Source organism: Cyclopterus lumpus, chromosome 5, assembly GCF_009769545.1.
Source record: "Cyclopterus lumpus isolate fCycLum1 chromosome 5, fCycLum1.pri, whole genome shotgun sequence".
NCBI classification, from domain to species: Eukaryota; Metazoa; Chordata; class Actinopteri; order Perciformes; family Cyclopteridae; genus Cyclopterus; species Cyclopterus lumpus.
Window position 1 is genome coordinate 17206259 of NC_046970.1, and position 23396 is coordinate 17229654.

At 39.6% G+C, this 23396-nt stretch overlaps 2 protein-coding genes across 2 annotated transcripts; both read right to left on the reverse strand.

Annotated features, from left to right (window-relative positions):
- Positions 1-865: 865 nt before the first annotated feature.
- On the reverse strand, positions 866-6551 carry ccdc114 (coiled-coil domain containing 114). Its single transcript, XM_034533945.1, has 15 exons — positions 6482-6551; positions 5987-6065; positions 5773-5872; positions 5488-5677; positions 5259-5384; positions 4984-5097; positions 4835-4902; positions 4550-4737; positions 2914-3048; positions 2593-2675; positions 2131-2299; positions 1496-1659; positions 1289-1392; positions 1078-1168; positions 866-970 (listed from the first exon to the last, which is right to left on the reverse strand). The coding sequence occupies exons 2-15, from the start codon at positions 6051-6053 to the stop codon at positions 866-868; spliced, it is 1704 nt and encodes a 567-aa protein (XP_034389836.1). The 5' UTR covers positions 6054-6065; positions 6482-6551.
- Positions 6552-9378: 2827 nt separating this feature from the next.
- LOC117730500 (taste receptor type 1 member 3) lies at positions 9379-13302 on the reverse strand. Its single transcript, XM_034532232.1, has 8 exons — positions 13100-13302; positions 12667-12967; positions 11907-12263; positions 11404-11823; positions 11094-11297; positions 10813-10933; positions 10053-10423; positions 9379-9954 (listed from the first exon to the last, which is right to left on the reverse strand). Exons 1-8 carry the CDS (start codon positions 13300-13302, stop codon positions 9379-9381), a joined length of 2553 nt encoding a protein of 850 aa, XP_034388123.1.
- Between the last annotated feature and the right edge of the window lie 10094 nt (positions 13303-23396).

Consider the following 23396-nt stretch of genomic DNA (forward strand, 5'->3'; position numbering starts at 1 on the left):
AAGTTCCCCGTCCCGATGCTCTCATTTGTACAGAGGAAGCTGCTCTCTGCGGCAGGGACTGCCATCTTTTCCAGACCAGAGGCTCGCCCCAGGATGTTTGGATAAGATGACATTTGAAACTCATGAGGATCAAAGTGAAGTTTTTTTTATCCTTGCACATTACGAGCCACACTGACAGAAAAAAAGATACAGACGCTCCTGATATTAGTGCTACACGTGAAGACAATGTGGCAAGCCTACTCTACAAATTGATCACATAAAAGTGAGCGTGATATAGCAAAACACATCTGAGAAAAATCAGCATTATTATAGCAACAACATTTTCAAAAAAAAATCAGTTTGTACAGTGAAGCGCTAAATGCTCATGTCCTTTTTGGAAACACAGACTCAAGGGCTCAGCATGCCAATTAGAATTACAAAAGGTTCTGCTGCCCCCAACCTTTCCGTGTGAGCATAGCAGCAACTATCATGTAATGAAAACACTGCCAGTGCGGGAGGGTTGTACTGCAACCAGATTGTATAGTCAAAGCCAGATGGCAAGTCCCACATCAAAAGGACAGCTGGTTACCAGAATCTGAAAAGGCATCTTTATAGCTCCAGACCTAATTAGTTCCAACAAAACAAATCGCACCAACATACAGGGATTGTAAAAGGCCATGCTAATGATTCATCATAAAATGTGACATACATAACATAATTAAGGTTTAAATGTTTACATGTGCAAGCTGCAACCTTTCAAAATGGCCAATCAGGCTAGTTCCATCAGCGGCCATGGCCTTCATTGATCTATATTATGCTTAACAATAAAAGCAAGCCATTCAGATGCATATGACGAGGACCCCGTTTTAAGCATCAGGTCAATGTGTCAGATTAATGCGTCCTCCAGCGAGCGTTGTCTGCCATCAAACTGCTGGCTGATCTTTGAGGCTTTGATTGCTGCCTGCCGGGCTGAACTCTCCTTCTGCAAAACCTATTATTTGTATTCAGAAGAATGAACAAAGTACAGGAAAGATGAATCATGATGAAAAGCATAAACAATCGCTGAAGTGCATGATTGGCACTTAGCGTTGCGCTCACCCCTTTTAATATTCTTTTGCGAAGTTCCCCCTGTGAAAGTGGTCGTTCTTCCTCATCAGTGACAGGAGACTCTTCAGCATCATGTTCCACACTGAGGAGTCCAACCAACACAGACACACTCATCAACCGGATGTTCAAGGTGTTTAAATGTATGTATAGGTTTACTAATTAAAAACACATGGGTATCAAATTGAACAGATAAAAGTCTGACCTGTTGATTGGAGGTTGGATGCTAACACTCTGCTGAAGCAGTTCTGGATTTTGACCCAAAAGAAATTTGGCCAGGTCTTTTGGGTTGTAGACCTTTTCTAGATCCTGCAAGAGCCACACATACAGAGCCACATTACATTACATGGCAGAAATACAACAGGAACGTCTGTAAGAAAAGTAAAGACAGAACCACAGGTTGACTGGTTACTTTAGAATTTAGGAAAGCTTGTATAGTGAGCAGCTCGTTGGTCTTCTGTTCCACCAGACCCAAGTAGGACATGATGTTGTTCTCACTGATCCCTGTGGAGGAGCCCAGTATATCCTCGATCACTGAGCGGTCCCAATCCATTTTAGAGAAGATGCTGTTCACCCCTGTGAGATGGGAAAGACCATAATCAGGATTACTTGGAACTGTCTGTGTTTGCTTATGTGTGATGAATATATATATATATACATATATCTGTAAAGTCTTGATGATGACGAATCAAAAAATATTTGAGAGAAAATAGGTTTTGCTTGAATGAACTGCTCGAATCAAACCCATGTAATTTTTCAGTGATTATCAATTTACAATTGGATATTGTTCTATATGTGTTGAACTGCATGCTTGCCTGTCGACACTTCTTTTATTTTTGATATATTCATGACAATGAGATGTTGACTAAATTGTGATGTGGATATAATGACTAAGTGGATTAAGGCAAATGATAGAACAGTCTGGTAAGTTACATGACTCTGTAATGCAGCCTTTAAAACCAGGAGAGGACATTTGTGCAATATTAGGATATCAAAATATAAGACAATATCTATAATATTGACCTATTTTCTAGCTGTATGCCAAACCTGTTTTAATCTGGTCCAGGATTTTGCTTATGATGCTGGCTTTGTTTTCATAGTCTTCAGCTTGAGACTCGCTTTCCTTTTGTTGCTCCTCAATGTCTCGGAGCAGAGAGCGATGATCCTGCTCTTGTTGCAAACCTGCTACTCGAAACCGCTCTATCTCTGCTTGTGTCTGCAAATTTACACATAGACATTCGAATATATAGATACTTTCTGTGAACCAACAACACTGAATACTACATGCTCCCTTTCACTCACTCTAACTGCACTCAGAAATAACAACTTTAATTTAATTTCCTAGAACTTACTATGATTTTGTATGAACTCTATAACTCTGAACTAACTAATAACTGATTGCTTGCAAACTTTGTGAACAAGGAATTAAGCATACCTGCTCTATTGTTGTACTGAATATGAGTATTTTTTGTGAAGCTAAAAATGAGAGTAGATAAAGGAATCACTCACCTTGCTGATATGATCTCTCAGTGCCTGTGCCTCATTGTTTTGCTCATTTACAAAGTTGAAGAGCGCAAAGTTCTGGTCTTCAACTACACAGCAACACAGCAATACAACAGAGAGATACATTTAAATCTCTCCGACTGAAACTGATTATTACCAAAGTGGGAATTGATTTAGCCTGAGTGTTCCTCCAAAAAACATCATACAATAATCTTTTGTCAAAGGAAAGAGATGTCATTATGGTGTCGTTCTTTATAAATCAACAATACATATACAAAGAACATACATTTTTGTCTGAAACAGTCAGCCTATGTTGGTAAGACGTACCCTGGATGAATCTGGTGATCAGCATGTCCAGGTTGTCCTCCCCTGTCACTGTCTGAATCCTCTTAAACACCTCCTCTAGAGCATCCAGCGACTCTTCCCCCGAGTCCATCCTCCTCTGCTCCTTCATCTCTGACACTTAGACAAACAAATATTACTGCTATGAATGATGTTAACCGACATTTTTCTTATTCACAAATTCCTCTTTTGACAAGCCTAAATCAACAATGCAAATCTGTACATCAAACTCTCATTTATTGTGATTGGTCCTATGTAATCAGTGTTGCTACTAGCAGTCCAAGTCAAGTCTCAAGTCTTTGAGCCATCTAGTCTGCTTAGAACAGCCATATATAAGGCGTGTACTGTACTATCACTCTTTTATCTATTAACATACAGTATCAGCATTTTTGTTTCTGCATATGATCACTTTAAACAGGCTCTTGCAATAGGAAAAAACGCAACAGGAAAAAACACACAATATAAACCTTTCCCTTTACTTTACTTTAAGGTAAATTACTGTATTTTGCCCCTAAAAAAAATCTATATAGACCAATGTTACTCAGGGTAACAGGAAAATATTGCTAACATTATTGTGCATGCAGTAATAAGCCTAACCTATTTTTCAATAACAGTTATGGTTATTGTATAATTACACTCTGTCTCCAAGTAACATTGTATAATCTACTATAACCTAACACATCCCTCTAGCCTCTCAAGCCAAGAGTTGGTCACAAGTCATTTTTAGCAAGTCTATGTCAAGTCTCATGTTATCGTGCGTGTGAAGTGCGTCTCCATGTCTGACTACTAGTGGCTGAAACAAGTTAACACACTCTGTGAAAAGTGTCGTGTTTGGTTCTATCACCGTTGTGTCATTTAGCTTGCTGCCTGATTCCCCTGTCTACTCTCTGGCTGACCATTCACATGCATTTTGGTTATGTGGCTTTAGTTTGTTCATGTACCTTTTCAACACCCTCACCCACATCTTCCATTCAAGCACACTACACGTGGCATACTTTACTAATATCCACGCCCCATTTTTCAAATACTTAAAAGTTAACCCTTTAATTTGGTCTAGATTGCTTTAATTGCACTTTCTCTGTTAGATAAAGCTTATTTTTAATTGTTCATATGGCGTGTCTGCCTTTTGTTATGGCCACTTGGGCCAGGTCATAACACATTGTTCAAGGACTCGCTGGCAGGACAGACTGTACAGTTGCAACGCTACGCTGATTTGTCAGTGAACAGCTTGGCACAGACAGGTAATGACGAATAGATGTTGATAAGTCAAACACAGTTTCTCTAGATTTTTACATAGAAATTAGATCTGCAGTGTCCAGGGTTCAGTGTTATTGTTTCTTTTTTCACATTCTTAATGTTGCTACATCAGGCTTTTGAATCGTATCAAAATCATGTCACAAGGACCTTATATTTGTATTACATGTAGACCACATTGGATATTGCATGAGACTGTGCCGGGGCATTTATAAAGCACAAGCTGATAATTGGTGGGACTCCCCACTGAATAAACATTGAATAATCACTGCTGGCGTTATTATCGTCCTAACAGTTTTGCCATTATCGTAATTATTAATATTGTCGAAACAGCAATATTAGTTGCAACACAGTGGCTGTGTCTTACATAGTTTGTGTCCCATCTCATGGCCCTCATCCTGCCCGCTCCCCTCGCTGCACTTGTTGGTCATAAACTCCTTCAGGCTGAACTCATGTGCAATAACCCTCTCCAGTTCCTTCATCTCAATGTTGTACTGGGCGAGGTCCTTCACTGCCTTCTCCCTTATCATGGTCATCTTGGACTGAGCCTCCACCCTGAAGTACAAAGGTATAAATAATAAAAAAAGCAAGATAATGACGTGCATATCATTTTTATTCTTACATATTATGACACAACCGTCGAAAATCTGACCTGGCATTGTAGGCAACAGTGGACAGGTTGACAGTTTCCCCAATTTTCTTGCGGGCATCGTAAAGTTCCTACAACATACGAGAAACAGTGACGAGTGGAAAACCAGTTTACGAACATGTCTTTGAATCATGTATTGTGTGACCTCTGACCTTGTTCAGATTATTGTGTAGATTTTGGAAACGGATGCGCTCAATATGAAGTGTCTGCAGCTCCTCTCTCAGGTGGCTGTTTTTGGTCAGCTGCTCATTGAAGCGAGTCAAGGACTGGAGGGGACATAGAACGTTAACAAACTTTAAAATAATAGAAAATAAGTACATGTGAAGATATGCTATCCATTGTAAAAATCGACAAAGAACAACAATATTACTTGATAACACGATAATATTTGGAGATCCATTTTGTGAGAATGACTTTCACAACTCACTCTGTCCAGTTTGTATTCCAGAGTGCGTATGGCCTTCTGAGTCCGCCGTAACTCAGACTTTTGTGTGTCCCCAGTACTGACCTCCTCTTTTCTCAATTCTGCCAGCTTCAACTCCGTGTTTGTAATCTGCTTACATTACAGACACGTGACATAAACCGTGGTTTGTGACCAAAAATATCAGTAAACAAGACATGTATAGTATTATATAGAGTGAACAGACTAAATGTACCTCTTTCTCTAGCTCTTTTTGACACTGCTTCTCTCTCCACAGCTCCTCATCTAAAGTGTCTCTCTGCTCCAGCAGAGCACGAAGACTCTGAGTGTCCTCACTGTCCTGCTGTTGGCGTGACAAGCTTTTACATGCACCAAGGTTTCTATGCAGGTCCTCCTTCTCCTTCAGCAGCTTCTCTATCTCCTGCCTTCATCCATATTACATAAACAACCAATCAGGCGAATAAAAAAACAACAACACACACACAGTTGACAATGTGATGTAGGCGTAGTGCTTATTCACTGTTGTTTGCGGATCTGCTCCCGGGCCTGAATGTTGTAGACCTGTCGATCTCTTTCCATGATCCTGAACTGTCTCTGCAGTTTGGCTATCTCTGATTCTGCTTTAAAAAAAAAAATTCCTATGCACATTATAACTGTTTCAACCATGCAACTGGCAAAATGTTATTACTAAGAGAGCATCAATATCTAGTTGACAGCAACATAACCAATATTACCTGTACCATCAATATCCATCTCACTGCTGTCTGAGCGGGCACTAGTCGCCAATTTTCCACGTGGCATGGTTACACTGGGCTTTACCGGAAAAAAAGTAAAGTGACGTTTGCAGAAAATATTAAACTTTTACTTGTGGAAATGTCATTTTCCTCTGACATTTAAATTAAATCCAACCTAATCTCATATTCAGCTTTCAAACCTCAAGCTGAATATAAGACTAAATGAGTTATAAATGTTTTCTTTCAGTGATTGTCTGGAAGCAGCATTTGATTAACATTGATCTTGTCAGCATATTACAGAGCATATTACAGAATCTAGATACAGAATCTAGATAACATAGATAACTAACGTTAGCTGGCTAACTAAACCAAACAAAGTAGCCATGATTTTTGCTAGCTGTTATGGACAACTTTAAATATGTATCTTGGTTATAGTTAACTAACATATGAAAGGTATCTGAAATGCTTTTAAGGACAAATAAGAATTTATCTCACCAGTTTAATGTTTAAAAAATAACCCCCAAGTGCCACCACGCAGTACAGGCTCACAGCAGCCTGAGTTGTTAGCAACCGTTGCTAAGTGTCCTGGGACCGGAAGTTCCTCATGGTCAGGTTGAGTAAAGAGGTCAGAGTACGTTTTGAGAGTTCGTTTTAAAACGGCAGTTTCCAGTTTTTGATGTTGAATCCAGAAACGAAAAAACCAGAACACCAAACTCAAACTCTCTTTTTAAAAGACTTTAAGCTAGACAGGTAAAAATAAATAAATAAGAGTATTTCAAAATAAAAGTCAAAGCAATGACCATATGCAAGACATTCTTATATACAGTCTATCATGCAAGCACATAGCAGGGTAACATTATAAGAAATATATAAATATGAATAAATAAGTAATAAGACGCAGGGTTAAAGTGTTTACCCTCTCTACCAGAAGATAGCAGTATATGTTAAATTAAATGTATCTAAACATATGCCTGTGTATTTGCTAATTATCTAGGTTATTGATACAAATGTATTTAATGCTTTTCATTTAATTTGATGTTTATGGTTTATTTGCAATCTAAAGCACATATACTTAGTACGTTACTTCACATCTCCGCATATCGTGGACAAATGAGAATGTGGTGATTGTTTGACCATAAATAATGGTAATAGAAAAATGAAGAGATATAGTTGTTTTTCTTATTTTTACCTTCACTATATCATCACTCTCATCACTGCACCTTCATCGCCGTCACTGTTGTTATCATCATTTACCCTCAAACCTGCATGTCCTTACTCAGCCTCTTAAGAGCTCTGGCAAACTCACATCATCATAATGTTGGATTTGGTCTCAAAGATTATTCAGTACTGTGCTTGTGTATGAGCACTGATTTAGGGGTTGACTGCACAGCTACTCACAATTCTAAGGAGATGACCTTCATTAGCTAAGAGCAGTAGCTCACATCTACTTATATGATCCAACGGCATCTGCACACATGTCTAGATGTGCAGAGAAGGACCATATTTGGTATATCCTAATTCCGTATGTCCAGCACAAGGTAAATACTCCCCACAAAGCAGAACGCTTCCGAATTAGAAGTGGCATTGCATTGTAACTATATTGCTGTATTTCACTTGTATTGCTCTTTCTCAGTGAAAAAAAAAAAAGGTTGTGTGACAGAGAGACGTGTCACCCTCAAAGCATTTGATTCAAACCATTTGACCCCTTCAATAAACCTTATTAACTCAAAGTGTGGGCTGCATGGTGGTGTAGTGGCGAGGGGCACTATAGCCCCACAGCAAAAGGGACCCGGGTTTGATTGGCTAGGATGGCCCTTGTCTGTATAGTCTGGTGACCTGTCCATGGTGTAGCCTGCCTTCGCCCAGTGTCACCTGCTGATCAGCAGTGACAATGACTAGAATAATCGGTTACGGATAATGGATGGGTGGAACTCAAAGTGTCCTCGACACTCACTCACCGTGAGGAGGAGTGTTCTTGTGAATCTCATGACATGAGACCCTGAGAAACAAGGAAGGAACAATTCACTGCTAAACATAGAAATGAATAGTCATATTCATTATTTATATTATTTTCATATTTATATAATACACTTAAAGTAAAGTGTTACAGATTCTTACTGTACACAATAACTTTAGTCTAACATATGTCAACAAGGCACTAAACTCAAGCTGTTACTAGCACTAAACCCCCAAATATGATTCAAATGTACTATTAAAAACACATAATTAATGTCATACATATATCGTTGCTCCATATGAATAGTCAATTAATGTATTGACTATTAATTCGCAAAAAGTGCACTTCTGTTTTTTTGTTTGTACCGAAGTATTTTGTACTTCTGTTGATGCAACTCTCTCGTTATACGGCTCTGGTTTTAAGTCAAAGTAGCAATACCAAAGTTCAGAAATACTTCCAAGTTACAAGTTAAAGTCATGCATTTGAAATGTCTCAAAACAAAACAAGCATATTAGCATCAAAACAATACTTAAAGTATCAAAAAATAAAGTATACTGCAGAATAGCCCATTGGATATTAAATTATGATTATGGTTGGACTTTATTTTTGCAGCTAATGCAGGGTTGCTTGAGGATTTACCCCAGTGAATCAATATAATTGTTGTTGATTTTAATTACTATTATTAAATAATAAGTAAAATATAAATAATATAAATATATATATATATATACAAATAAACATAGTGGACTAAAAAGTACAATATTTCCCTCTGAAATGCAAAATGGCCTCTGGCAGTGTTAAATAGTTCCTTAAAGGTCCAGAAATAAATATCTATGTATATAACTAATTTTATGCACACAAAGTAAAATAAAATAAAAAAATACATGACTTCAGGGGCTTTCCTGTTAGTTTGGTTTTGGGGCAATTTATAATGTATCTTTAGCTTCTGAGTACCTGACTTCACTTAAATCCCAGCATACAGTAACTCCAACCTGAGTTGGTCTAATCAGCAAATCAACTAAAAAAACACCTGTGAGGGTATGGGGCCTAAATAACAATGCATCATATTGAGTATGTTGATCATGTGTTTTGTACCTAAAAACAGTTACACAATATACTCCAAGCCTCCAGCTTGACCAGCCATATTAAAATGCTTTATATTGTATAGACATGGCAATGGTAGCAATGGTAACAATACATTTCTACCCTTTATTATAATGAACAATTACAAAATGCAAATTTGAGCTGTGTTGTGGTTTTCACAATAACATATTCACATTACAATATAGGAACCTATACTGTTGGCCTAAACTAGTTTGTGACACTCACAAACATTCTTTGTTCCCATATAAAGCATGCAGATTACAATTTACAAGATATATGACAGATATGGTACAGATACTTTGAGTTTTTATTCATAAAACTGCACTTAAGTTTATTTCACCGACTCTTCCTGAGCCTGCGTCACTGGAGCACCCTCTAGGAAGGTACAAAAGTGCTGTGCTGTATTGAGCTCAGGCTTTTTCAACAGCAAGTGGCATTTTGGGAAGTAGTAGGCTGCCACCAATCCCAAGTTGCTTGCCAGGGTGAAAGAAACATGGACGATAGACCTGTTCTTCTGATTCAAACCTATGTAGATCGGAATAAAGGCCACCCAAATCACACAGTAGAACAAAGATGAAAAGGTGATGTCCCTGGCGAGGTTATACTGATGAAGAGGCTTTGCTGCCATGAAGGTGCACATGAATGATATAAGGGCCATTGCGACGTTGAAACCTTGTATTACAGCAAATCCAACCAAGGGTGACATTGGACATGACAGAAATGCTCTCTCAAAGTCTATTTCCATGTCTAACACAAATTTCGACAGAAAAGGTGCTTCCTGAACAAACCAGCCACAGAGACCAGCCTGCACTGTACAGCAGACAAACACAAACAGCCAGCTTCCAGGGCCTCTTAGTGTGTGCAGGTGAGAGGCGGCCATCTTTGGGAACTCTGTCACGTACAGAATCTGTTTAAAAAGACAAGTTTGCAACCAGATCACAATGTGTGCTCTTTAATTTTTCCTACAGTTGTCTACATTCTTGTATTTTATCTGTCATTCCTCACCTGCAGTGAGATGGACGTCATAATGGAGAGGGCCACTGTTTGGAAAATAGAGGTGAGGGGCAGCTGAAGACGGCACACCACGTCCCCTGGCTGCCCCAGGAAGAGCAGCAGACTGAGGCAAGCTCCCATCAGGCTAAGCAGAGCCACAAAACTCAGCGCTCCCCCCGAGGCTGTTACCAACAGGGTCCTCCGATGTTTCAGGAACACAACACCCACTGAAATCTGACATACCATTAGCAGCACCACAGCCAGTGTAATTTCCAGAGCCTCAGGCGTGTCCCAGGACAAAAAAAAAAAGGTGGGTTCAGTGCAATTATTGCTGCGTGTCGAAGACCATTTACGATGTGGGCACTTTGTGCACTGGATGTCGTCTATGAGTCAGAAAAAAACACAACATGATATTTGGTTTGATTAACAAGCACACCATCTATCACTCTCATGTCTGTGTATTCAATCTGGAGATACAGCCAGCAGATGATTGGCAGGAAGAAACAGATAGCCTGTCTGTGTATGAATGTATTACAAATCTGCCTACTAGCACCTCCAAAGCTCACTAATTTTTTTAGGATTATGTTTGGATAGAATCAGACTAGCGTTTTGTGCTGTCTCCAGTCTTTATGCAGAGCTAAAAAAACTGGCTGCTGGCTGCAGGCTTAGAAATACCATGGGGACATGAGTGACATGAGTCAAGAAAAGATTTCCTGAAATGCTCCACTATTACTTTAAATAAAGATCAAGTATTTGACAGATACCACATTACCTGTATTTGCCCGGTAAGTTCCCGGCAGACAGTCGATACAATCGAAACAGCAGGAATGGAAGCCTTTGACTCTGCGGACTTGGCCTTTCTCACATGCTGCTGAACAGGTGGACTGAGGAACCTGCAAAAGTTGTGCCATTAAAGTTGGATTGTTATGGTAACAACGACAACATTTCAGGAACACAAACTGGATTACGATCAGGCGGAAGCTAACCACAAAGATTTTAAAGTATACATGTTCAAAAGTTCAGAATGATTTCTTAATAAATTGCTGGAATTACCTCAGAGTTTGCAGTGTGCCACTTGAAGAGGGTTTTGTTGATGTACAGTTGTCCTTGAAAGTTTCCAACATCTACAAAATCTAAACCCGAAGCTTTCCAGACCCACTCAATCATATCGTATCCTATGTTTGGGTTGCCATCATTGTCATACTCTAAATGCGTTCCATTTATGTCTACAGAAGTATTCTTTAAAACCTCCAACAGCTGCAAAATAAGATGTTATTCACAAATGAATCTCAATGTTGTTAAACATTTTTTTGATTCCAAATCAAAATCAGCTATATCGCAGACCAAAAGAAAAATAAATCACCTTCCAGGGAAGGATCTTGGTTTTCGGTCCCTGCACACAGGCAGTTGAATTGCATCCCAGCAGGTTGTGCAGGGCCTGTGCCACACTGTAGATGGCAGCATACACACTGAAAGCTGTGTGCTTCACACCAGAGCCCATCACCGTGCTAATGTTAGCAGGTGACAGGTTCCGACATTGTGCGCAGGGATTGTCAGGAAAGCCTGTGGACTTTTGTGCTGGAACGGTAGTCTTTGCCCTCTCTTCACTCAGTTTGGTGAAGAGCTCCTGTGTGTAGGCAGTGAGCAGGTCCAGGTTCTGGGTCTTGTCCTTGAATCCAATGATTGTGCCGACTGTTTGGATATTAGGGAGCGTAGTAAGTAGAGTACTGACGATCCAACCTGTGCTGCCAATCCAGACAGCAGTTACATTCCTCCGGATGACCTGGAGTAGATTGGATTGAATCATTGGTAGTGAATTGAATACAAACTATTACACGTAATACTTGTCTAAAGTGCTTTGCTAACCTCTTTAAAAAATTGTTCAGCTTGCACTGAGAGAGAAAAGACCACTACCACTTCAACATCGGTTGCTTGGATATTGTTGATGATGGTTTCTATTGCTGGTTCAGGGTCAGTATACACTGGAATCAGTCCCTGATAAGCCACACAGACAGACATATTTTCTGCTGTTTTGGCAAATTCCTGCACAGCTCCTTGTCCATATTCCTCTTCACTGCCCACCACTGCCACCCAGTTCCAGTTGAACTCCTTCAGCAGGAGCACCATGGCGTCCACTTGCCATTTGTCACTGGGCACCGTACGGAAGAATGACGGGTAGAGAAGCTTGTTACTGAATTTGTCACTGGTGGCACCGAAGCTTACCTGAAGTGAGAAAAGTTGTATTATACCACTTTTGAATATTACCCCACTGATTCTACATTATTGAAATACAAGGCCTGAGGCACATTTACTGAGGTTGCAGATAATTTGCACAGCAAATGGGTCTTATATTTAACTATAGTGTAAAAAATGACAAGATGTTAATATATGACAATAATGAAGAACAAATTAATATTTCTCTGTGATACAGCTTGCGCTGTAGGACAGCAAGTATTCATCTTGTTCTCACAATTTGAGGCTCACATCCCTCTGAGATAAAATAATCAACTTTTTGCCGGACACTGTAGAGGCAAATGTTTAGCCTCACTTTGAAAATGTAATTTTAACATGAGGAATATTTATTGAGAAAAAACTCAAATCAGTGTGAATGTGTTTGAAGCCAAACCTGCGGCATCAGAAAGAATCCCAGAAGCTTCCCTATGATGGACACCATTTCTGAGCTAAGAGGACCAATCACGGCTGATATGCTGGTCTCATAGTTTGTGTAATCACACTCCACAGATAGCTCTTTGTTCGATTTTGCAGTGAGGAAAGACATGGTGGGCCTCACAACGACGGCAGATTGTCTGCATGTATCATAGATTTTATAACCCAACTTTATGCCAGGGAGCATAATCTGGTTTGCATTGATCTCATCCACTGCATATTTCATTACTAGAGTGAGGCCCAATCCAAATTCATCTAAACTGTGGAACCACAAGCAGATAAAAAACAAAGTAAAAGCCTTGTTAGACGGGTAAAACATACTTATTTGTGCAGAATCTCAAATAATAGGGTCATTATTTCCCAGAAATGCTGTTTTTCACATGATCTCTTACCTTTCACAGCTGATGTTGTTCGGCTCCCGCCTCTGGCTGAGGTTGCTGGAGAGCTGATTAATGGGAAAGAGCCCTCCGAGCATAATGTCCCCAGACAAATCGAAAAGACTGGTAGAAATGTTGTGGAACCATTCAGGTGGATTCTCAGTGCAGCTCAGTCTGAATGTGCAGCACAAAACCAGCAGAGTGAAAGGTGCAGCCATGATGCAGATAACCGAGGGACTGAAGCTAAAGTAATGAGAACAGCGTTCATATGTGTCAGTACATAATTTGTTGTATGCAAACTCACCTGAAACCCCGAAAGTAAAATTGGTGCAATGGGCCCCTCCCCTTACCGGACACTACAAGGTCTAATACCAGGTAACTGCAAATCATCTCAAATGATCCTTATAATATTTCACACACATTTCCATTTGTGGTATAACATGGCATGACATTTTAAAATAAAGATATTTTTTTACTAATGTTGTCAGATAAATGAATAGCTGTAGCATTAACTGCACTATTATTGTAATCACATATAGATCAATATAACCTTAATTATTAAGGAATTGTGAATGATAGCATCTTATTTAATGACATTGTTTATTTATTTGTCAGGTGCTGCAATGACGAAGGATTCACTCTGCACGTTGTTTGTGTGTCTACGCGTGTGTCGTGCAAAGTGGTGCTCATCTTTCCACAGCATTTTCCTGACATTTGCTTGTGGCTTGCTCTTTGATTCTCTTTGGTCTAACTATCTGTCGGGAGATACGTGCAGTAAACACCCCTTTACCTTCTCATCCTGAGTTGTTATCACAGCAAAACCTCACATTTATCACTTTGCAAATGTTAGTTTTTGTGGGTGGCTTATCATGTCATTTTTGGGGAAAATGTATACCACATGCAGTCACTGCAACCAGTGTGCCGTTAAGATAACCATCAATAAGTGTCAAGCTCAATAGAGTTGAAGCTCATGATACAATGTATGTTAGGATCTTTTGTATTGAATGTTTTTATTTACATTTTTTATTTTATTGTTCATGTTTTGCATTCACCTCAGTGTTGCTTTTGCATGTACATTTGCATGCAACACTGAATGTTTGCCATCCATATAAGGACAATGCAATATTTCCTCCCAAGATATTTGCATGAACCTACAGTAGACATAGTGCTCTTTTAAATGGCCCTTGACAACAGCATTTTGAACAAGCTGTAATATTTGTTGTGTCCAAGCTGTTGATTGAAGAATTTTGAAAACCACACAGCTTCTTTGTTTACAAGTTTTAACAATTCGGACAACAATTAAAGTGGTGAAATAAGAACAAATGTGAAATAGTTGAGCTATAAAATAAATACAAAAATAATCTTTTTCATAAATGTTCCCTTAGATTATAATTAGATTCCTCTCAATAATACTGAGTTTGATTATCAAAATGAAACCAGCCCAGCTTTGTCAGGATCTGTAGTATGTTTTGTGTTTCCTGTTTTATTTTGTAGTCCCCGTCTCTCGTGTCCTCTGTTTCCCTGCACTTCCTGTCCCTGTGATTGTCTGCCATGTCCCTGATTGTTTCCTCCTGTGTCCAATCACCTGCACCAGCCCTGTGTATTTAAACCCTGTTCGTGTCATTCCCCTTTGTCAGTTCGTCCTGTTATGATCACCATAGATCACGGGGGTGAGTCAGTCTATTGGATTTTTGCTGCGAGCAATAAAGTTGCCTTTTTCCCTTCCTGTCGGCGTTTGGGTCCTGTTTTTGCCCCTACTCCCGTGACAAGCTTGCTTCTGTTTTTTTTAATTAGGTTATAAAATGTCTTGTCCAGAGGGTCAAAGACATGATCAGCACACTTTTCTCAAAGGTTTTCAATGTTGGCCTTTACTACTTTTCAAAATGTTAAGCAAATATTAAAATGTGCAAACTGCCCTTTCAGTTGTCTTAACATAATACTGCTCAGAGTCATTGTACTCATTGGTCAATTTCTGTTACGCTTGTTATGTAATTTTTCAGGAAAGTCATGAGAAGTTTTTGATAACAAGTAAAAGTTCTACCTTTTTACCTTTACATGTTATGATATAGTTGAAAGTAGCACCGTACACTGCTCCACATCTTGAACAGTATCGGGTGCACGGGAGGACCACGGTACACTCTCAGTAGGCCTACTTCAAAGTAGCCTACCGGCACTCGCATATAAAGTGTCTTTTGCGATATTAGCTTCTAGCTGTAGCATATTTTTCCCACCGGAAAGAAAAAGTCAGGGCGTTTTATCTGATTTTACAGTAAGAATCTTTCAAACAAAGGCTAAATATGAGTCTTCTATTCCATCACTAAAGTAAGACTTCATTAAGGAAGATGAAGTTAATAGTATGAGACGGACTAAAAATGTTAATTAATTGCAGCACAATGACAGAATGATAGATGCGGTAGTAAAAACAGGAAACAAAACAAACTACATCATTGTACACTACAAGGAAGACTTGCTAAGAATTTCTCTTTAATGTTAGCATACTCACTTTCATACAATGTTAGTCATTGGAGGAAGTGTTTTGTTTTATCTACCTCATGGCCAAAAGTTTCCTTCTGAATCACAAGTGAACACAAGATTCTCATTTGATTAATAGGTCAAGAATTAGTTGCCAAACCGGAGAGAGCAAGCCTCAGTTAAAAGCAATTACCATGCACACCTTAATGTAACTTGAATTTACAACCACTTCCAGTTTTAGTTATTTCTTTGACTGTACAGTGTAATTGGCTTTTTTTGTTGTTGTTTACATTGGTTTCAAAGTGTTCAAAATGTGACAGACATATTTGTCTTTTGTCTTAATTATTGACAGTTGCTGTTCATTGACTGGCATTTTTTATTATATTTCATGTCATTTCACAATATAGAATTAAAGTTTTTCCCAAGTAGTTTTGCATTTACCAACATACTTTTATCTCAAAAAAACATAGTTGGTTGAGATTGTGCACTGCTGCATGTCCTTGTAATTATATGTGATTGCAACTTTTCTGTTCTGTCTTTTGAGGTGAACCAGACTACTTCAAAGACAGGAAGCTACAGGAAGGGTTTGTTCAGGGACATAAAGGAGGTATTCTGTTGCCTATCTTGTTAGTCATCTTGACGTAAGAAGACCGGTGATGACACTCAATGTTTTGTAGTACACCCTGTCTACTCGTTCCACCTAGAACAAGCTGGGAATTCAAGATTCAACCCTCTCTGTGAATAATGTGATTGACACTATTTGCAGAAACATTTGAAATACCAGCTTACCAGTCTCTGATTGGATCTTGTGTTGGCTCAGTGTTTCTGCGCTGTTCTCGTATGCAGACAGTGGATTTAGATTAACATCTTATTTTTGTCTCAAGCATGAATTCACCTTTTGCCTTGTTGTGCGTCGTAGCTCACGGAAGCTTTCATTGATGATTTGCGCCAGCATCACACATGTCTGTTTTGTTTCAAGGTATTAAATATTTTCTCAGTGACCTGGCACTTATAATTTGGACATGGACAATCCCCATCATTATATCCACTTGGTCAAACAAGTAAGCTTCCTCTGGGTTGTTCAGAACAGTAAATGCATGATAATAATGGTGTCGTTTAGACCTGGTAAGTGTAGTGTCATCAGTAGGATGAATGCTTGTTAACCCTCAAATTACAGGGTAATTAAAAAAATGGCATGCAAATAGTTTTGTTTTTATATTTCTCAGTTTTGTGATATTGATTTTTGCTTCAATCACAATACAATGGTATTTTGCAAAAGAAACTTATTTCTCAGATGCAATGTCCCAGTTACTCTGTATAAAACATATATTGCTGTTAACTGTTTTGATAGAAATCCTCTACTGAAAATGAATCTCAATTTCTACGTATCAACGTCATAGTGTTCGTGGCGCTTTTGCTGTTTAGAAACGGCACTCTCAAAGACGTTAATGTTTTCTAACAAAACTACTTGGTTACGATTTGATAAAGATTATTTTAATGCTTTTGGTTTCACACATTTGATCCATCCACTCCGATCTCCTCCCTACGCGGACGGACGCAGACTCTGAAACATATATGTGAGTTTCGTTAATTTTAAGAGACCTGGCTCATTAGCAGAGTATTCTGTGGAGAAAACAGAAAACAAACTTAATATAAGATATTTGGGTTAATTCTGTACACACATCTACTAGAACTACAACTAATGTTTATTTTCAACATCAATTAATGCGGATATACTTTTCTCCTCTAATTAATTAAAAGATTACACCACCAATTGTGCGTTGCACTTACTACATGCATGTGTCTTCCTTTTCAGAACGTGGCAGCTACATTACCCACAATGCAACTTGACCACCCAGACAGTTACATCTGAAGTGGCTATTAGCCTCTAAATTTCTTAACTCAACACCTCTAGATTTCTTTCTTTTTCAATCTTGTAAGCTTCAGCCCCAACCAACGCTGTCTGAAGTGGCATCACTTTTGATCAGCTCTCCCTGGAGCCACAACAACCTTTTATGCAACATTTATGCAGTTGTACTCCACAACACCTCGAACATTGTTAATAGATTGGACAATAAAACATCAGAAAACTGTCCATGGTGTTGTCTTCAAATGTCTTATTTTGTCCAAAACCAAAGATATTACATCATTTAAAAATAAATAGGTTAAGAAGAAGCAGAAAAGTCTTACATTTTAGGAAAAAGTATCCATCAAATTTGTGGAGGTTTGGCTTGAATAATGACTGAAATGATTTTCGATTATCAATAGTTGTAGATTAGTTAAATGGTACATTTCTTATGTAAATAAAATGTACCTGACTGGATAGAGGCAAGTGAGAAAATATGTCTTTCCATAAATTGGAAAAACTGATCCTCTAAAAAGTTGTTCACATTTACATTTAGTCCTCTGGTTGCCTCGATATTGTAAAGCTTATAAGTCCCCCACTCCCTGAGTGTGTACATTTATATAGCTCAACCACTAGATGTCATGTGTGTGCACTCTTCACTCTTCACCCGTGGACTCATATCATGTCTTGTAGGGCTGTTGAAATCTGGCACTTGTACATACAGATCGGGAATATTTACATTATAAGGAGCTGGTGAGAAAACCCAGAAGGAGACGTATTGTGTTGGTGGTGATGGAGGTGAAGGTGGAGCTTCCTGTAGCTGTGTGGGCAGCAGGTACATTGTGTAGCAAAGCGCTGTTTGAACAACTGATAACAGAGGGGAGTCAACCTGCGTATTGCTGACGGGATTTTCTTGGTGCTGCTATGTTTTGTTTCACTCAGAGTCTGAAGACACATTTTGTGCCGTAAGCCTGTTTGTCAGTAGATTTCCGTGGGTTAGCCTTATGACATGCAAAGGAGGGAACATTGTTGCACAACACCTCTCAGATTGAGAAAACAAAGACGTTCTTTGCATCAAGGGAGCACCATGTGTGAGATGAAGAAATAGATACTCACTCACTTATACTTTGTTCATGTGTTATGTACTGTAGCTGGCAAACATAATATGACACCAGTGCCCCCTCTGTCACTCCCAAATGGCCGTGACTATTGCAAAACACTGTGCTAGATTCTCTCCCTGAGACAGACCCAGGAATACCACCCTCTCTCCCTTGCTTCCTTTCACCCTCCTTCCCTCCCACTACTCCCCCCTTTGCAGGCACAGTGGCCGGATAGGCCCCGCTCTCTAATCTCCATCGCTGGCCTGGGAAACACTGGGCCCGTTGTTGACATGCTGGCCTCATACCCCACAGGGGCTGACAAATTATTAGCCAGCCTCTCCGAGCAGAGTGAGAGGACAGCCAGCCAGCGAGTCCGTGCAGCCAAGCAGCAGAGAGCGAAGCTGTGCTGCCGGTCATCTGTCTCGATCAGCTCTCTGACAATGATGCTGGACGAAATGTGGGAACGACGAGATTCTGTTGAATGACGATGGGGGCGCCTGGTGAGGGTTGAACCAGCTGTGGTGGTGCAACATTCCTCAGTTTACTACATCATGCAGACATGCTTGTGTGTCTTATCACAGCCTGAACACTTGCATTGTGAAGGTGTTTCTACAGCACAATGAAGGGTTAAATAAAGGATTCATCCTCCCTCCTTCCAGCAGTAAAACTTGTTCTTCTTGGTGTCTTCAGCCTGTGTGTTTGTGTGTGTGCGTGTGTGCGTGTGCATGTGTGTGCGTGCGGCTCACAAGTGTGTTGCAACTTGTATTTTTACATACATTCACATGTGCAGGGATATATAAACAATGAGATACATTATTGTGCATTGTTCTATGTAGTTACAATTAGATGACTGTTCCGGCCTTTGCTTTGTTTCATATCCATAAGTGCTTAAACGTATTGTACTTCTCTGTGGAGGTTTCTCCATGGATACAACATTTTACTGTGCACAGCAGTGAGAAAACTTCTCCTACAAATTAATCTAATTCTTAGAACTGTGTTAGCACGGTCCAAGGACTGGAAAGTTGATGTTTGCACTCTGGGTTGACTAACCTGCAGGGGAAAAAATCTTTGGTGTTTGGCTCTGAAACCCATTTAAAGTTCACATTGGGCACAAGAGTGTTTGGCTTCATCTCTGTCAGTCTGCTCTCCTACTTACACAGCAGGGAATGACTGATAGCTCATAAAGGAGTTGGACATTTATGAGCTGCTCAATAATCAGAGTAAGAAAGAGAAAAGTGTGTTACCTTGTTCTGGAGGCTGGTGCTGTGTTATGAAATTACATAAAAGGGATTGGCAAACAGCTGACTTGCACACAGTTGTCACGCAAAAAGTTGAGTTACTATAATAAGTGTTGGAAATGTTGCAGGATTTATTCAGACTGTTGGAGAGGGTGAGTGAGTGCGATAGAAAGACAGAGGACTTTGACATCAGTGGAACGATTGATTCTGTTATCTTTTAGCAAATCAACAGTGTTTAGAAATCCAGGTTGTCACAGCTGTGTAAAGTCTTTTGACATTATGAACCAATGAGCCGGAGAGAAGTACAGTTTGTGTTGTACAACCAACGTACAATATGCACTCACTGCAGAAAATGTAAGATGTGCTCAGTTGTTATCTTGTACATAACATGCACATTGTCGTAGATATTTGGTCATCTGTTAAGGAACATCATTGTGAATATAGTATATAAACATATTTAGATATAATTTTTCAGATATTAGTGCTTTGAAGACGAAAGAAACAATTTGGTAGTTTTGCGAATTGCATCAGCCAAAATGTGTGCAACTGATCCCTTTTATTGATGTTCCACTCTGTGAACTGATGTATTTCAAATGGACATGAGTAATGCTGCAGCGAGCTCTTACTATCTGAATGTGTGTGTGTGTGTGTGTGTGCGTGTGTGTGCGTGCGTGCGTGCGTGCGTGTGTGCGTGCATGCGTGCGTGCGTGCGTGCGTGCGTGCGTGTGTGTGTGTGTGAGCTCTCCTGTGGTAGTGTCATGTTACCTCCCAAAGTGAACTGATAGGTCTCATCTGTCATCCTCCGGTCTGTGACTCATCAGGCGAGTTATCCGTGATCTCTGAGTTAGTCTTCTCTCCTGCTGTCGTTTTTACCTGCTGGAACTGGTGATGTGAGACATTTTCTTAAGTAGAAATGAAATTGAATCTGCACAGCAACTAAGAAATGAAAAGACGATTTACAGGGTTAGAGCAGGGTTAGAGTGAACTACATTTTTCATCTTAACAGTGTTTCAAGTGACATGACAACCCCTTAGCTTTATGGAGTTTTAATTCAAGTTTCCACTCATTGTTTAGCTGTCCGGGTCCGATCTAAAAGGGTTAAAGGGCATTTTTCATTTCATTTTCCTTTTAACATTCAATGTTTTTTTCTTCACTTTTGTGCATTCAACTGTTTTCTCTGACCCCAAGTGGCCCAACAAAATCAGTTATTTTGCATTTAATTTGCAGTCAGACCTTATATTTTTTTGTTAATTACAGATGCAAAAAAACGTCAAGCTTTGTAAAAGTTAAGTGGACACACTTAATATAGTTTATAATATTTAACTGCCATATTAGCTTCTGAGGCTCGCTGTGTGCACATTTAGCCAACTATAGTAATATATTCAGTTTCTTTTTCCCTATAGATAAAAGTGATGTTTAATGTCCTACACATTAGTGGCGTCCAAAGCGTCCCCCCAAAGTAGCTTCAGGAGACGCTTGAGAGTGGAAAGTGCACTCAAAACAATGGCACACACTGTTTTCAGATGATGGACTCTCATAAAGGTAAAGCCTCTCCCCCATTAAGCCCCATTTAAAGTAAGGTGGCCTGTTTGTGATCAGCTGGATCTGAACAGTAGGAAATTGTTGTTGCTACAGAGTGAAACACGTGGAAGTTCGTGGAGCAGGGAGCAAAGCGAGTGGAGTTTTACCAGGTCAACTTTATATTAGAGGACAGAGGGTAGGAGTCACACAGCCAGACACACAGAGAGAGGACAGAGAGACTATAACCAAGTGACACGGCTCGAGTGGAGGATTGAAATGCTCTTCACGAGGCGAGAAATTAAAGTGTGGGATGTCTGGTGCCTGAAGCGCTGTCCTGACTGCATGACTGCCTATAATTCAGTCTTCTCTTTGTCATTGTTGAAGCTTTTCACTTCCGTCCAACACGTGAGTCACACGGTTGTCAGTCATCGGATGATTTGATGTGGGTTTATTAAAAGGAGGCGCGTCTTTCCCTCTGACTCAATAATTGCTTCCTCTTGAAGACAGACAGGATCAGCATCCGCTGTGAAGAAGGAGGAGGTGAGGAAGGGAGGGTAGGTTGCCTGTTTTTAGAAGCATGCCAGATGCCACAGTCTGACCCTCAGGGTGTCTGTCTTCCTCAACACAGGTTAGGAGCTGCCCCATGCAGCCACATGCTCAGTCAGGGGACCTGCCTCTGTCTCCAGTCATAGTCCTTTGCATGTTCACCACACACATATATTGGATCATTGCTAAGTATGTGAGGTTCGGCTTGTGCTTCCATTACTCTGTTTTCATTGGTTTTGGTCAATTTGGGCATTCTATATATTTAAAAAAAAAAAGTGTACCATCATTACTGAAATCATACAATCCACCTGAAGTAATGACAATAAATCATTTGGTAGTTTTTGTGGCGATTTCATTCGTTTTAAATGTGGCAAGATGAAACATATTCTTTCGATACGTTACATGGGTACACTCTGCTTTAACATTGAATTATTAGCAATTAGCCTATAATATCTCCGGAAGTTATAATTTATTTAATTACCACAGTGTTTGTCACTTATGTGTATCTACAGAAGGAGTTAAAGCACATTAATACACTAATAAGAGCTTATATCTTCATACAGCTGATAGTGTGTAAGCCATTTATTAAATGTTGCTATACTTTCTGTCAAAACTACATAATTGGAAGTTAAAGTAAAAGCAAATTAAAAAAGGAAAGTTAATTAATTGTTTTGCCAGCGGAAACAAAGCTCATGACCCTGAACATCATTTAACTAGAGCAGCCTTCACATAATGTTCACATGTTATCACTGGCCCAAATGTTCCAGTGATCACTGATGAGTTGCAGATGAAGGCAATGCCTCTGCAGTTTTCAGCTGCTCATTAAGGCTGCTTGACAGTGTATCACTATTTCAATTATTTTTAGTGCCGCCTGCCAAAGGGCAGCCGTGTGGGTGGGAGGAAGAAGGGAGAAATAGGAGTCAAAGAGGGGGATGAAAAAAGAGAAATAGGTGAAAAGAAAATTAAAAGATTTATTGTTTCAGGAAGGACGTAGGTTTTCCAAGTGCTATATTAGCTGTAAGAAAACACATGGGCCTACTATTCTATTATGACCTTCTTTTGCCATTGGAACATTAATCAAGCTGGAGTCTATTTAAGCTGTAACAAGACACTGGCATATTATCACCTTTATATAGCGAAGTTGTTTGCAAACAGTTGCTTATTATACAACAAGCAAATACAGAGCAGCATTAGCCTTCATTTGGACTCATGTTTCTGTCCACCTATATAGATCCTTAATTCACTGCACCGACTCCTGAGGGAAATATCTGGTTCCTAAGCTGCTAAATGCTTCACAATGTTCACCAGCTAGTCGCTAACTTTGTTTGTCTTCTATCTGTTGCTGGACAGATAGTGTGCAGTTGTTTTTTAGGACCTTTTCTTGTTGCTTGCAAGACTATGAGTGTGGTGAGAATGAATCAAAGCAGTCTGGTAGCGGGCCGGAGAATGAAAACAAAAAGCTGAAAGACAATATGAAGCTTTGTAGAACTGAGTCTAGTGATCATTCTTTCGAGGTTTGTCCCTACGAGGGACTGCTTTCTACGCAACACAAAGTCACTTGATCCATTTTTATAGACATTCTTTTGGGG

Bases quoted from the DNA above. Each gene is read 5' to 3' on its own strand.
- ccdc114 (XM_034533945.1), bottom strand. From the start codon at position 6,053: ATGCCACGTGGAAAATTGGCGACTAGTGCCCGCTCAGACAGCAGTGAG. The intron at 5,385-5,487 runs GTACATTTAGTC...TAATGTAAGCAG, and splicing joins AAAAAGAGCTAGAGAAAGAG to ATTACAAACACGGAGTTGAA. The intron at 5,098-5,258 runs GTGAGTTGTGAA...TGTCCCCTCCAG, and splicing joins TGGAATACAAACTGGACAGA to TCCTTGACTCGCTTCAATGA.
- LOC117730500 (XM_034532232.1), bottom strand. From the start codon at position 13,302: ATGGCTGCACCTTTCACTCTGCTGGTTTTGTGCTGCACATTCAGACTG. The intron at 11,824-11,906 runs GTTAGCAAAGCA...AATCTACTCCAG, and splicing joins CTGAACAATTTTTTAAAGAG to GTCATCCGGAGGAATGTAAC. The intron at 9,955-10,052 runs GTGAGGAATGAC...CTTTTTAAACAG, and splicing joins TGACGTCCATCTCACTGCAG to ATTCTGTACGTGACAGAGTT.